This window comes from Tauraco erythrolophus, chromosome 22 (assembly GCF_009769465.1).
Source record: "Tauraco erythrolophus isolate bTauEry1 chromosome 22, bTauEry1.pri, whole genome shotgun sequence".
Classification (NCBI taxonomy): domain Eukaryota; kingdom Metazoa; phylum Chordata; class Aves; order Musophagiformes; family Musophagidae; genus Tauraco; species Tauraco erythrolophus.
The window spans coordinates 2,432,773-2,449,031 of record NC_141486.1 but is presented as its reverse complement, the minus strand read 5'-3'; the positions used below and the strand labels follow the sequence as shown (position 1 = coordinate 2,449,031).

At 49.3% G+C, this 16,259-nt stretch overlaps 1 protein-coding gene across 2 annotated transcripts in view; it reads right to left on the bottom strand.

The window, feature by feature from the left end:
• Positions 1-16,259, bottom strand: part of CACNA1B (calcium voltage-gated channel subunit alpha1 B) — a 302,801-nt gene that overhangs the window by 190,213 nt on the left and 96,329 nt on the right. For both annotated transcript variants that reach the window (XM_086625007.1, XM_086625008.1), the window contains exons 4-6: positions 9,399-9,490; positions 7,143-7,295; positions 2,397-2,584 (exon numbers count right to left, since the gene is read on the bottom strand). In XM_086625007.1, coding sequence (XP_086481133.1) covers positions 2,397-2,584; positions 7,143-7,295; positions 9,399-9,490 — 433 coding nt within the window. The remainder of the gene's footprint in view (positions 1-2,396; positions 2,585-7,142; positions 7,296-9,398; positions 9,491-16,259) is intronic.

Genomic DNA, 16,259 nt, shown 5'->3' with positions numbered 1-16,259 from the left:
GACCCAGCTGATTCAGGCAGCATTAATGCACAGTTGCTGGATTGTCTGGTGCTGGAAGGATGGTCTGGGTGCATTGCTGTCATCTCTGCACAGACAACTGCATCCACAAACACCCACCGCATCAGGTTTTCAGTCATTGCTCCAGCGTGGTTTGGGCTTTTGTTTCGTTTTCAGGTTTGACAAAGTTAGAGTGGGCACAGAAGAAACCAAGATGAAAGCCAAGTGGCCAGAAAACAGCAGATGACTGAAGCTGTGAGAAAGCTAAGGGCTGCACAGAGTGGATCTTCTCCACCCACGACTTTTCTCAGCTACTAACCTGCAAAAGCACAGCCAGCTCCTCAGCGAGCAGAGCAGCCCGGAGAGGGGGTGGCACAGTGTGCAGGGCCAAGGGAGAGGGGGCAGAGATGGCTGCTGGCCCTAGTTACACGAACACCGTCTGCTGAGTGGTCCTGTAGCACGACACACTCCACTCACCCTCCACCCGACAAGCAGACTGTCTGGAGACCCTCGTATCTGTCAGAGACATGAACCCATCGAGCAATAAAACCTAAGCTGGGGTCTCAAAAATGCTTGACATAATAGAACAAATACTCAACTGCATCTCATCCAGGCATCTGTTTCCAATTAGATTAATGGGTATCTAGAATGATACTATAATAGTTTTCAAAGCAACCCCCAAAATCAATACCCCAATCGTAAGCTCTGGTTTTTGCATGTGGTACAAAAGGCAGTTTGGGAGAAGATGATCTAATACACCACGTATCGATTAATCAATTCCAGCCAGGATGCTAATGGGCTTTTCTTACAACAATTGGCACTAGAAGGACGGAGCGGGATTGCTGAATGAGAATGGGAGAAACTGGTTGTGTGATGAAGTTTCAGGGTGAGGGGAGGGCATACAGGGGGGAAATGGGCCCTTCTAGAGGTCACTCTAAGTGGGCAGAGATTGGGAAGAAATGGAGGAACTGAGCTATGAATGAAGAAGGTGATAAATCATATATATTGGCTTCAAGCACAGCAGAATTGTACCCTTGCAATTTACTGTGGTTGATATTAATAACACTTTCCTGTTGCTACAGAAACCCTCACAGGAAGGTCTGCGAAAGAGCCCAGCATGGGTCTAGAGTCTATAATGAAGGAGACTGAACACTTTGTAGTCCTACCGGTCAGTGAAATGGTCTGGAGGCATTATTAATGTCTACCTTAGTTATTTTTCCACATTGGTACTTCTAGCTAGGCCAGCGTGGGGCAATTCAGATCATCTATGCACGGCTGTCAGATTGTCCTTCCTTCTACAGTCAACGGAAAGAAGCAGCCAGTGTAGCCGTACATTGCTAATCATCACCACTAGCTCTCTCCTTCCTGCCTCTGAACTTGATAAAGTCCTTTACTGCCATGGAAAATGGAAGTACAAAACAGCTGGACCATCCTCCAGACCCAAACCATAGCACTTTACACCCACTGTAGAAACACATGAAGATCTAAGCAAACCACAAAGATGGGGAGAGCAGGTGCGCAACCAATACACAGGTCTCTAACAGCTCCCGAAGAGCAGCTGTCACTGTATAAATTACAGACTCAAACAAGAGCATTACACTGCCTGAAAGACAGCAGAGTCGTTCAGTTGTTGTTATTGGGTGAGGTTGCCCTACTCTTCGTGAAATTTGGAATAGTAAAACTGACCAAGAGGTTTTGACCTTGAGTGGCTGTGACAGTTGTGGTCCTGGCTGGCTGGAGGCACAGCCAGCAAGGATCCCAAAGAGGAAATTCAGCCTGGTGTATCTTCTCTACAGCCAACATGCCAGGTGTGAAGGTGGCTGCTGGGCTTTGTAAAATTGTATTGGAATTGCCAAAACCAGTACTGGATCTCGGTGCTAACATCCAGCTGATGCTGTTCATGGATGTAGATTACAAGTTTGATCATGAAGGCTAGACCCAGTCAAGAGAGGAAACCTCTAGGTACAAAACATTAACAAGTCACTGGTTTTGCCACCCTATATTGTGCAATTTGGTAACTGATTTTCTGTGGGACATCACAAGAAGATGCTCCTGCCCATCCACCCATCCTACAGCAGAGCACACCAGCATCTTGGAGCAACACGCGCCAGTTCTTACACATAGCAACACCACACTGACACAAGACATCATGTTGCAGGTAAGCAAGCCTGCAGCCTCAGATGACCACAAGCCACGCTAGTGGTTCAAGTGCTTTTACAGGACCTGTGGAACAACCATCAAGAAAATAAGAACAGTCTTCCTAAAAAGCAGGGCAAAGTGCTGATCAATAGGGGAAAAACGCACAAACTAGATAACTTTTTCTCCAGAACAACCTTTTCCAAACTAACACAACGCGTAACAGCACCCTGGCACTCCTACGGCCCCATCAGCCAACTCACGTTGTAGAGGATGTCAGTCCATCCCTCCATGGTGATGCACTGGAAGACGGTGAGCACAGCAAAGAGGATGTTGTCGAAGTTGGTGATGCCGTAGTTGGGCCCTTGCCAGTACTCCCTGCACGTGGTCCCGCTCTCGCACTGCCTGGCAGGAGGCTCCTCTCCACAAGGAAAATCTCCCACCTCATCACCTGCAGAGAAGAGCAGTGGGAACAAAAGTTACCAACTGAAGCTGGTCACGCAGCCAGTGCTGCTACATCCTCCTTACACCACTGCATGAATGTCATTACGTTTCGGGCTTCCTTGTGCCCCCACGGGCATGTAAAACACATTATGCCCACGTAATCATTCATACACTGCTACGTTGTAAGAGATGGTTGAGTGGCAAGGTGGAGCAGAGCCATCCCTGAAGAGCCATAATATATGGTCTGTCCCAGTATTCGGCCATGTCATATATGAGAAATGCCACAAAAAAAAAAAAAAATCAAAAAACCCAAAACAAACAGTGTGGTAAAGGCAAGAGCTTGGGAATGGTGCATGCTTCAAACACTGTGAGCCAATGATACGCCCTCACATAGCATAGCTAGTGCTAAACGTTGGCATTGTGACATTAAAGCAAAAGGGCAGGTTCTTCACCAGTGGCTTAAGCAAGAGCTGCTTGTGAGTAGCCTCAAAATTGTCCAGATACAGATGTTAGACTACAGCTTCATGAAAAGCCCCTGGCTTCATCACAAGGCGGTACCACCATGGACCAAGAGCTCCAGCTGCTCTGTAAATTTTATATTTCTGCTCAGAAGAGCAATGCTGCGGAGCGCAGGTACACGGGGCAGGGCAAGTGCCCAGCTGGCAAGCTTGTCTACAGCCGGGAGGGAGTTTCTCTGCTGAGTTTCATTTCAGACCCAGAGAAGGCAAAGGACCACAGGGGGTGGCCAGAAGGGTGGCCAGCATCTTTCTAGGTCAACTGTGAAACCTGAAGCATTGCAGCCCTCCAGAGACATTGCGAGCACCAGCAGAGAGCAGTCTGGAAAACCTAAGAGCTGGGTTTTCAAAGTAAATAAATATACTAAGTAATATTCCTATTTACACAGAGATGCAATTCGGGAAATATTAAAGGGTTTTAAAAGTGACACGTTATGGTAATGGAGCAGCAAACTGCACAAAATCAAATTCACCAGGGGGAAAACAAGATCAGCACTAACAATAATTAGGAATAATCATTCCATAGAGCAAAGCCTGCAGGAGGAAAACAGGATTGTCATTATGGCTCCAGGATATATGTATTTATATATAATGTGTGTGTGTGTGTGACGTGCTTTCCTGTTGACTCAACACCTTAACGCAGGGCATCTCTCTCCAGCTCCCATATGGGTCACCACAGGCTTTCACAAGGACTTAGACAAGCCTGCAAAAAGAAAATACCAAACCTGGCTCTCGCAGATCGTTTGTGAGCGTGCCTGAAAAGAGAATCCAGTTTTATCTCTGTTTGGCCTTTCGTTGCCAGGTTATGCTCTGAAAATGCAACGCACATCTACTGTGAAGGGTTGGGTTTGGGTTTTTTACAGACCAGAACTGATGGCTACTCCTGAGGATGGGGAAAACAGGAAGGAGAGCATCAAGGAAAAACAGAAAATATGTGATGCCCTCCTCTCCTGGAGAAGTGTCAGGGCACATGGGCTGGGTCAGCTGCTTAAACATCATCCTGTGCCAGCAGAACAGGACAGCACGGAGGATGCAGGGAGAGGAAACAAGTCAGGCATCCACTGGGACATGCGCTGTCATTAATTTTCACCCATTTTTCATTAAAATAGAGAAATAATTCCACTAGTTCAGAACAGTCTGTCAGGCTGAGCAACAAAGGCCTCGAATAACCCTTTTGCCATTCTTTGGTCTCCAGCATCCCTCCTCTTTGCAGTTCGTGACCTGCCCTGGGCTTCTGGACTAGCTGGGCTACAGCAACATTTGCTTGTGACACCTCTGCTCGGTTCCCTCCACAATGTGCCAAAGTAACAGCTGGTACCTCTCATGTGGCTCACGATTCCAGGAAAAATCCCAAGAGTTTGCTCACTTTGGGGATTTGGAACAGAAACAAGTACGAGCAACTCCTCCTCCTCCAATTTGCTGCCCTCTGACAGAGGCATCTCACATTTCCACGCTCCAGCCAGCCTTCGGAGCCCCTTGGTATCAGGCCTGGACTTGTTAATGCACCTCTTTGGAGATGATGAGCACTTAGGTTTTAAAAAGCTCAGCTGATGGCTTTGTGGGATGCTCCGCTGCTGTGCTCACCCGGGACCGCGGTGCCAGGAAACCTCACCGCTCCCGCCTTTCCAGAAACACCATCGCACCGCTTCCCGCCGCGCAGGTGGGATCGATCCCCGGAATTCATCCGTCGAGCAGCTCGTTAGCCCTTGGGAGAAGCGGGGGCCGGTGTCTGGGAGCACAGACATCTTCCCACGCCGCCCGGCTGGCGGGTTCGGGAGGAGGCGAGCGCGGCCGCGCCGCGTCCTCGCAGCGCGGTGCCGGGTGCTGCGGCGCAGAGAGATGCAGCACACAAGGGTTGTTCGGCTGCGCTGCCAGTTCCTAGCTGGGAGCCACCCAGCGAGAAGGAGTCGCTCAGACATGGCATTACACGTGGCAAAAACCTGCTCTCGGTCCCCAGCTTGGCACAGGGGTCCCTCAGTCACCACCGATATCACAGGGCTGTCTGCAGAGAAGGCAAATTTGGGGTTTATTTTTTTCCTTTTAAGTTAGCTGGTTTCTGAGGGGAGGGGCGGGGGAAATAATAGTAATTTTTTTCAAAAAAAAGTCACTCTTCTCTTCAACCCACTAGCTAAAGTTGGTCCATTTGGGAGAGCCTCAGAGCTCAGCCCGTGGCTGCTACCTGCAAATGAAGGATGTGAAAAATCCCCCACTTGGGTTGCGATTTACCAGACCTGAAAACGCTTCTAGAAAATGCAAACCTGCTCATAATTGCCTTCTCCCCGCCGCCGCGCCGAGAACGCTTCTGCTTCCTACACACCTCTGTTGTCACCGTCGTTATTATTCCTCTGTAATTGCTGCAGTAGCCCCAGAGACATCGCAGCGGGCTGCGACCTGCTCTGCTCGGCATGAACACACACACCCTGCAGGAAGATTTTTTCCTCTCTACAAATCCAGTCCAAAAATTCATTTCTTCCAGGAATCACAGAATGGTTTGGGTTGGAAGGGACCTTCAAGATCACCTTGTTCCGATCCCCCTGCCATGAGCAGGGACACCTTCCACTAACCAGGTTGCTCAAAGCCCCATCCAACCTGGCCTTGAACACTTCCAGGGATGGGGCAGCCACAGCTTCTCTGGGCAACCTGTTCCAGTGCCTCACCACCCTCAGAAGGAAGAATTTTTTCCTTAGACCTCACCAAAATCTCCCCTCTTTCAGTTTAAAGCCATTGCCCCGTGTCCTGTCACTACACACCCTTGTCCAAAGCCCCTCTCCAGCTTTCTTGTGTCCCCTTTAGCTACTGGAAGGTCTCCCCAGAAAAACCAGTATCATCACACTTCCCTCACAAGCCATCTCTAAACACCTGACAGTCCTTTACAAGTTGTGTTATGTTTTTCTAATGTTACGTGGGAACATTAGCAAGAAAACAATTTTCCTCTGCTTTTGCAAAGCTCCGTGTAAACCAAATATATTCAACTGTTCCTGTGTTGTTGTTCGAAAGCGCTGAAGGACGCCCAGAGATTTGGCAGGGATGTTGTTTTATTACCATTTGAATGCATATGTATCAATCAATATTAAGACCTATTAGTGATAATCACTGAAAATACAAGACTGTGTTTTAAAGACAGCCAATTGTACCTTAAATTGAAATCTTCTGGAGACAAGAACAATGTTTTCATCTGTGGAAAGCCCACATAACCAACACATATTAGCTCTACTATAAAAGAATATTAAAAAATGACATGGAAAAAAATGGCTGCTTTGTGCCTTTTTTTTTTTTTTTTTTTAGTTGGGATGAGTTCGGAGCCATGGACAAGCAGCTGCCTTTGACATGGCAGCCAGTCCTGGCCGAGGGCTCTGGGCATTACTCCTCTCCACCTCCATCTTCTGGGCTTTAGTGCTCATTCACAGGCAGGCACATCATTTACTCTGCAGTGCCCCGTTTCCCTTGCCCTGCTCTGTTTGAAGGACATTTTTATCCTTTCACCATCAAATGGCTCCTGCCTTCCATCTATCACCCTTTTTTTATTTTGGGGCTGCTCCCAGTCTTTCCAACTTCACTATTCCACACTGATGTTCTCATATCCATGCAACTTGTTCCAGAATCCTTGCAAGGAAATTCAGCGTTCAGCAGCTGTTTGTAGAGCTAAGACCAATGAAGGTGTAAACAGAGACCATCGAATAAAAAAAATAGCAACCAAAAACCCCACCTTGCAACAACTGGAACAACAAGAAGGTAGTTCTGCATTTCAACTATGGAAAAAACTCTCCCATGAGAGGAGACCCTAAACTCCTTCGTCTCACTCTTGTGCAGACTGAGAGCAACCCACCAGCATCAAGGTGGTGTAAAAGCAAGAGAGGATCTGTCCCAGTGCATGTCAGGTGAGCACAAAAGCCTGTTAATTTAATGTAGGTGAGTAAAGAGGGAGAGAATGCAATAAATGTAGATGAGGAAAAGCAACATCAGAGCAGCACAGAAAGCATCCCGATGAGATGGAGGGGACCAGAAGCATCGTGACGATACCCTGGGAGGGGAGTGAAGCTCAAAGCTCACCTGTCTCGTTAGAGAAGCAGGTTTTATGAAACTTCCCCATGTAAAACTCCAGCCCGATGATGGCAAACATCACAATGGCGAAGAAGAGGAGCAGCCCGATCTGAAGCAAGGGCACCATCGCCTTCATGATGGACTTGAGGACAACCTGCAAGCCTGTGGGGACAAGGAAAAACAGGTGATCAGTGAGGGAAGGAAAACAAGGGTTTAGGGGTGGGAGTGAGGTAGGAGAAAAGGGGGTGTCTAAGGGAGAGTTTAGGACTGGCAATACCAAGCAACGGTGCTTTTCCCAGGGTTCTATAAAAAAGATGCTGCAGCAATAACACACTCGAGATGTGAGACACACAGCCAGGACAGCTATCTTTTTCTGACCTCTCTTCTTCAGATCACAGATTCAAAGATCTTTCCAGCTTCAGAGACACTAAAAAGACTTTTCTTAAAGCCAGCAGAGTCCCAAAACTCAGCCTGGAGCTGAACCGCAGCTGTCCTGAAGGCAGCTCATGCAGCAGTGTGGGCAGAGCAGCAGAGCTGGGCACGACTGTGGTACCCCCTGTCCTGGGGAAGGCAGGGAGCGATGGGCACCGTGGGAGCTGCCTCTCCCTTTGCAAAGCAGAGAACAGCCACGATGCCACTGTGCCCATCGCACCGTGCTCTGGAGAAACAAAACCCTGTCTCCAGGGGTATCCATCCGTAGCTTTTTCAGTGGCACTAAAACTCATTTTCAGTTAAAACCAGAGGAGATAAGGTAAGAGAAGCCAGAGAGATGGAGGTGTCAGATAATGTCATGCATAACAAAACAAACTTCAGCGATAAGCAGCAGCTGAAAGCCACCTTGGTGGCCTGTCCTAAGGGATGGAGAATGAGATCGTCGTTGTCTTGCCACCTTGTACAGCACCATGGAGGTCAATGAGGGTGCATGCATCAAAAAAAGCGTGAAGATCTCTTGGATGGGAAAAATACTGAGTGTAGAAGAAAAGCATGTGCCATGCTTGTGTATGAATACGCCTCAAGGTTGTACATTTACTACAGGAAAAAAAAAAACAAAAAAACAGCACGACTTCCACAGCATCACTAAAACCATGAGAGCAAATAATGCTCTGTGGGAAAAGATGCTGGTCCAGGACTCATCACAGGGTGGGGAGCAAGTGTCCCCCGGGTGAAACACACGACCTACACCAGGACAGGGATACCCCTGAGGGGCCACCTTACTTCTCTGACATCCTTAGTCTGTCACTACCCCAACACCTCATCGCCTTGCACAGGCAAGAAGCCCATGAGAAAACAACCTGCAGCATCTCCTTGTTAGAGAACTTGTTAATAACTGACACTTTTCCCAAAGTCTGGCCAAGGACCTCTCCTGTGTGGGAATTCAGCTTCAAGCCCTGCCCATGAAAGGATGCTGATTTCAGGAAACATTGGTGCTGTTATTGCAAAGCATAACCTCTTGCTGAATTTCAACGACACCAACATTTCAGTCCTGCAGCAGCCGGGGGGGTGGCAGAGCTGACACCCCAACCCACCGCCCAGGAGAGAGGGGGCTGCCTGGCTGCCGAGGGGTTAATGCAGAAAGCATTCCACAGAGCAGCCGTTCCCTTTCACTGGCTCTTGCTGGAGGGAAAAAATAAAAAAATATCTCTGTTCCACATTCCGAAATGGAACGAACTCCTGACAGCGATCCCCCGCCAGCGGGTAGAGCAGCTGGTGAACAGCAACAAATAAAAAGGTGGTGAGCAATGGTGCTGGGACTTGGATGGGTTCAGGGCATCAGCAAGGCATGATGCAGCTCCTCACTGGAGTCAGACCCCTCCCGTTAGCATGTAAAATATTTCAACTTGCCCACTGAGTAGGCAAAGCCAAGTCCTATCTGCTCTTTCCCTTTGTTTTCCTCCCTTATTACAGGGGTAAAATCCCCAGTGCAAGACGCTCAGCTGGTAAAAACTGTCAGAAGGTCCAAGCTCAGGGCTGGGGCCTGAAAGCTGCAAAATTTGGGTCTCGAGTCTTCACACCCCAGAGCATTAATTCAACCCCAAAGGTGTCCTAGGACAAATCCCTGCTGCTCATCTGCAGATTTGGGAGCGCAGTGCTGCAATCAGCTGGCTGTATGCAAAACCAGGCGACAGAGAATCGGAACCCTGGCAAAGGCAGGAGCCACAGACCCCAAAGAAGCAGGGGAAGAAAATATTGCTCAGGAAAGCATCTAACACCCCAAAAGCTATAGAGCAGCCCTGGCTGCGCAGATGACATTGTCACGACACTCACTTGGGATTCCCGACACAAGCTTCAGGGGTCGTAGCACTCGGACGGCTCTCAGGGTCCGCAGGTCAAAATCAGTCCCAGCAGTCGCTAGAATCCTAAGTGTAAAAGGGGAGAGAGGGGGGAAAAAAAAATTGAGATTCGATGCAAATTCCTCTTTCCAAAGCATGGATGTGTTGTGTAAAACCAGCAAATATTCAAGCTGCTTTAAACTTGATACGAGTGATTCTACTGCGGTTCACGTCCGCTGAGAAGCGTCAGTTCACGCGTTCCTGCGGAGCTGCTGAGCCTTACTGGGGCTGGGAGAAAATCCACACTACCTGCTGGCGTCTGGGGCCCTTCACACACAGGCTCTGGCCATAAAAAAGCAGCACCCTGTACTTCTAGAAAAGCACACACCACTTCTCAGGAGACAGTGAGTGGGAAATAAATCCCTCAGTTGTGCTAGAAATTACCTGCCAGAGCTTTTCCCTGTAATAAATGCAAAAATCCCTCAAGTACTGAGGTCTGGTGTTTCCTAAAATCTGAAGCAGTTTCTAAGTTACACAGTTTACTCTGCGTGTGCAAAATTAATTTTTGTTCAGAGCGTTTTATTTGAGGAGAACATGGATAGAGCAGGGTGCGAGTACGTCCTCTGATACCCTGCAGTGACTCTGACAAGAAATACAGCCCCCAAACCACAATGAGTCTTACATATTTAAGTGCTCTGCAGAGAAAATGAAATGGCTTCACTGTTTTAGGGCACAGCAAAAGAGGAAATATCGTCACAGCGTCCACAAACCACGACGACCCCAACACCTTAAGCAAAGGCCCTGCAAGGCTCGACACCCCGCAGAGAGCCTGGCAAAACTGTGTTCATTAACTGCTGCAGCACTTGCCATGGTGCTTCAACAAAAATATTTTTGGTTTGAGACAGGGCTTCTCTAACACAAGCCAACCACACCGTTAGTCCAGAGCAAACACCCTCTCACCAGCTCCCCACTGGCGGCACCACTTAAAGAGATTATAAGCAATTATAAGTTTTTGCTAAGTTTGTCCCCAGGATGTTTTACCAGGGTAGAAGTGGCTGAGCAACCAGCCCACCCATGGGGTCTGCAAGCCCCCGACCACCTGGTACCAAACATACAAGTTGCCTCCACTTTGTTAACCACAACTGCTAAGAGCACTGCTGGTGTAGACCCAACCTTGAACATGACCTGACGTTTCACCAACCCTTCCCCGAAAGCCACAGCAACAAGAGGGATTTGCAAACGTGGCTCTGAAGCGGGATTCCAGAGCTGCCACAGGCCACGGGCAGAGCTGGAAGGAGGCTGTTGGACTCGGGCAGTGAATCCCAGGCTGTCGCCTGAGGATTACGCAGCCGGACACAGCCAGTGTCCCATGACCATGTCCCATGCAAGAGATGCTCCGAGAGGTGCAGAGCACCTGGAGCGTGCACCCGCCAAGGAGCCCTTTGCCTAGTTTCCTGACACCAGGCTGCTGAGCATGCAGCAAAGTGGCCAGCTCCATAAAAAAATAGACTAAAAAGAAGAGTATTTCAAGCGAGATGTATAGTTTTACTATGTAGAACGTATGATGTGGGATGCCTGGCAAACCGAGCAGTGGAGGACATGGCCATGGCCATGCAGGGAGCGCTCTCGGCACGGCTACGCTCAGATAAAAACCTTGTCCTTGACTTACTGACTGACTTAAGGCCAGTGCCAAGCCTGGGCCAGGGAAGCGCAGGATCAGCATTGCTGTGCGGAAAGGGCCAGACTCCATCAGCAGGAGGTGCTGGAGATCAGGAGAAAAGCATGCTGAGATGTTGGACGGCAAGCCAGGCAGCAGTAAGCCAGGACCTGAGGAGCAGAGTATCTATTCTACAAGACACCTGTTCCTGCATTTTCACCACCTGAAAATTCACATTACATCAGCTCTGTCAATGCAGTTTGAGCATAAGCAACAGGAGACAATTTAAACCAAGAACCATCTCCCGCAGAGACTTCCAGTTTAATCTTCTGCACCCATGCCAACGATTTCATTCCTCTTCTCCCTTCCCTCCATCTTCACAGCTTAATTGCCCGCTTATAAAACTCTGCAGTCTGGGAATAGCACACGCTTCAAGTCAAAAGATAATCACAATTAAACATCCACCTCGGATGTTGCTACTAACAGCACAATTAGTCTCCAGTGAGTGAAGATGGATTTGTGCTGTCATCAGGCAGAGCCCTGGTTCCTGGGATGAGCTGAGAGGAGAGTGCTTGATACGCTCGTTGGTTTATTTCTAAATTCAAAGAGAAGATGGCAGCAAATGGGTGACACTGTTGACTGGTCCCATGGTGCCAGTAAACATTCCAGTGACTGGAGGTCTTCATTCCAGTCTTGTCTTCCTACGAGGTAAATGCTAAAAACAGCCTGCCCAAGGTATGGCAACAACCCCCTCCCCACTAGTCAAAACCCCAAGTCACTCATTAATTCCGGCATCACTGGTACTGTGATCCCCTATCTAACCCACGCAGGGGACCCTGCAGCCCATCACCTCCTGTGGCTGGAGAGCTGGTCCATGGGTTGTATCCAGTCACAGCTGAATCGTGCAAACCATCCGTGCCCATACAGCTGAGCTGCCACCGCTACATCTGCCCGTGAATCAGCCACTCTTGAAAAACAAAATAACCCTCGCTAGATTCTGCCTAGAGAGTAAAAAAATAAATAAAGAAATACAGCTGCATCCTGAACAAAGCCACTTTTGGTGGAAGAAACACAAGACCAAGGGGTTGAGGTGGTAGCTCTAGGTCTAATAATCCACGTTTGAGCCCTGCAGGTAAATGAGGCGGGTGTTGAGGAGATCCAGGTGGGCATCCAGGGCACATCCCGCACTCGTGGAAGCGGGGAGGGCTGGATGCTGCAGCCTTCCCCCACCGTGCGCTCAGCCACAGCTGTCCAAACAGGGGAACCAGGGGAAGGAGGGCCCCGGGGTGCTAGAAGTGTTATGGAGTCAGCATCCATCCCAGGAGCCCTGGCACACAGCGTCTCATGGCTCCGAAGGACCCACCAGCAGAAAGCTGGTGCCCACAAACCACGAGGGAAGAGCCGAGCGGCAGCTTTCGGCAGCTGGAGCCCAGCAAAGCGGCTCGGCGGGGGAAGCGATGCCAGGGTGGAGGTGGTGCCTTTTCTCCCTACGAAACCAAAGCTAATTTACAGCTGCTCAGCACTCTGTCCCCTTAAACCATCCACAGACAGGCGTGGAAAAATGCCCCAGTGAGGGAAAGGCCTTAATTAACTTAATGACATTTGCCTATGTGCCATCTTTCTGGTTTACTTTTTCCCCCACTGAAAGCTCGCAGAAGCCACCGTGAGTTAGGCCAGAACAAGTCAAAAATTATCTTTAAAAATAAGAGAAATGGAGAGATCAAAGAAGCTGGCTGACAAGCGTGTCCTGACAATCCTGCTGGAGCATCCCTGGCTGCACAGCGAACTGCTGAGAACAAAGCAGAGGTGATGGGCAAGCTGGTGTTGGAAAAGGAAATCTGCTGTGAAAGGTAAAAAAACAGCAAAAAGAAGATTTTTAGGAGATAATCTCATAAAGAAGAATAAATGGATTGATCCGCAGCCTTTTTGTATCTTACTGGATTGTACAGAAACACAGATTTGATAGGATTAGGATGTTGTCTTTGGTAGAACATCAACTGTTTCAGTGCAACAAAATAAGTTCCTCCTGTGAGCAGGACGGTCAACCATCAAACCATTCTTGCTTCTGTGGTGCTGTGGACCTGGGCACCCATCCTGCCAGCCCAGCAGTGCTCAGGACTGCTGTGCTCGTTCCTCACTTCCACGATAACTTGATTAAACGCTGCTTTCTGTAGCACCACCTCCACTAACAAGCTCTGACTGACATCTGTTCCCAGAGACAGAGGCCAAATTTGTGATAAATGCTTGATAACTTTTGTTCTAGCAAAGCCTGGAATAAATTATAAAGCTTATTCCTTTAGGTATAAAAGAAACCAAAGGACGAAGAGAAAGTTCCTTTCCTGAACATTAACATAAATAATTAGCAATCTATTTCTTAAAGTACCTGAGAGCTCACGATTTCTGTGTACTGGTACGACCCTGTGCTTCTCAGAGCTACCTGATAACGAGTCTTCTTGCTGAAGCTGTGACCAAAGACAATCCCTCAAAACTCCGTCAAGCTTAGCTCCAGATTGCTAAATCCCAGGGACTGGAGTGGGGAAAAGCTAACCCTGCTCCTCAGGACCACCTTGCCTTGTTGTTCTCCCGTCTTAATGGCCTTTTAGCACATTTAATGCAGCTTTTCCAGATGTTCTCCCAGGGAGCAGGTGACAGAGGTGCTTTGTGTCTCCCCTGAAGGCAGGAAGAGGAGGAGGGAGGAGGAACAGGAACCCAGGAGACATCCCAAGTAAGAGCCAAGAATAGACCATCTCAAACACAGGGTTTCTATACATCATTGCCTATAGGAGCAGCCACAGTTGGGGTCCAGCCCGGGCAAAGCGCAGCTGGCAGGGCCACGCTCCGCACGCACGTATCCGCAGGGGATGGGGCACATTTGCTGCCCGGTCTCCTGCCACCACTGCCCATAAATCACAACGGAGGCAGCGTGAGATGCGCAGGAGAGAACTGGAACTGGCTGCAAGTCCGGCAGCTTCAGCGCGTCTGCTTGTGAGCAGATAACATACAGCTACAGCAGAAAGCAGCGAGATTCATCACTGAGAATGATTAACACTTCCAAGGGGATCTTGCTACTGGAAAACACCGGTGCCAGGGCACGTTCTGCTAGAGGAGGAATCGCAGAAATCGTAGGCACTTTTAATGTAACCTTTCTATTTATTATAAACTCAAGCCCTAGAAAGCAAGTGGAAGCAGCGATTTTTTTTCAGAGGCTTTATCCCCAGCACCCATTCCTAAGAACCAAAGTAATCTCTTCAGAAGGATTAGGACAGAAGCGAAATACCCACCAGGCAGCTTCCCTCAAAAAAAGGTGAGACTAGCCAGCAGGACAGCAGCTGTCTCATGAAAAGAAACAGCAACCATCGCTTCTCACCGCCGGATTCAACCCCACCTAACGCAAACACCTCGGCAGCACCCACCCCAAAATCTTGGACAGAAGCAAAAGCACAGAAAATTCCAGTAAATCACCCCCATTCCCAGAGCCTGACTCTGGGCACAGACATTTAACAAGCCCCCATGACCTCCAGGAAATGGAAACCAATGGCAAAAATAAATAAATATCTTCATAAATATTGGCTGACCAGTTTAAAGACATTTCCCCCATCTATGGGCAGCCCGTGGGCTGACCATCGCTGCTCACTGTGACCCTCGCCCACCTGCTCCTTCCCGATTCCTCCTCTGCTGCCTGGGGGATGGAGAAGGTCCCCAACCCCACCGGAGTTGTCACCACCACCAGGACCACTGTCACGGTGCTCATGGGAGCTGAGGATCCACGGGGAGAACCTGCAAGGTCCTCCTGGTCACATGCCATCGTGGGAACACTTGGAAATTTTACAGTAAAAAATTAACTGGAAAGAAATAATTCTTTTGAAATCAGAGATTCTATAGAAAAGATTAATTTCCTTCAAAAAAAAAGACTCATAAAATTAATTTTAAATAGCCAGGCTTTTTAACTCGTGTTTTTCCTTCAAAAACACATGTACATCATTAAAAATTTACAAAAATATATATTCTCCATTTCTTTTTTTTACTGAAGTCATTTGCCATGGGAAGCTGCTCTGCCTACTGCTTTCCCAAAGCGTTTTAACCCCAAACCAGCATGCAGCATGTGTCCCGATGGAGTGGGTGAGACTTCCCAGGATCAGGAGCACCATCGGCATGCCAACCAGGGCAGGACAGGACAGCCACCGGCCTCACCGCTAACACCCAACTCTTTGAATTAACAGTTTGGAAACACCAACTGGTTCAGTGTCTGCCCTGTACAACAACCAGGAACCATCCAACATAGCCAGGAAAGCCTGGGGTGAATGGAGGTGGCCATCCAAAGCTTCCTTCCAGGGAAGCTGCTGCTGGGGCGGAGGGCTTGCTCCTGGGTGGAGGAGGGTGCAAGCTCCACTTGCCCAAGACAAAATCCGGTGGAGTCACTCGGGCAGTGAGTGGAGGAGCTGCAAGAGGAAGGTGGTACATCACCCTCTATTAGAGAGAGGGAATAAGAAATAGAGCGTTATCAGAGGTGTTGCAAGAAGAAATATTAGGGCCCCATGGCATTGACCTCCAAGGACAAGCAGCGCATCGACAGCAAAGACAGCAGTGAGGAGGAGGAGGCACCACGGTCTCTGTAACTTGTGGCAACGAGGCATCGCTTACCCGTGTTCCCTCCTATGTACCAACCAACACAGTCCTGGCAGCGGATGAAGCCGATGAGTGGGGCTCATGGGGAGAAACCACCCCAGTCACGCACGCCAAAAGCTGCAGAAGGGTGCAGCGGGTGCTGGTGGTGGATCTCTGCTGAGGGGCACCCCAAATCAAAACCTTCACCTTCTTAACTCCAGAGCGTGCGCTGAAGATGCCACTCAGCTACACGCTGGAAACATGGCTGAGCTCCTTCGCCCAAGACCTGAGGGCAGGTCAGCAGAGGCAACTGGCCAAGGGGGTGCCCACGAGCAGCCCCTCAGCCGCGGGCAGCCATTCTGTTCCGCGCAGAGCCTGGCTGGCGTTGGAGCAGCGGCACCGCGGCTGTCGGTCCCGCTGCCCCCTTCTCTCCCAGCCACAGCACAGATTTGCATGCCAGCGGTGCCTGGAGCTGTTGGAAGGATGCCCCTTTCCGCTCAGTTCGATTTCACGGTGTGTGAGCTTTATCTTGACTACCAAAGACACGCAGTCGACACCGGCTCGGAGCCGATAAGTGGATCTGGCACGCTAATT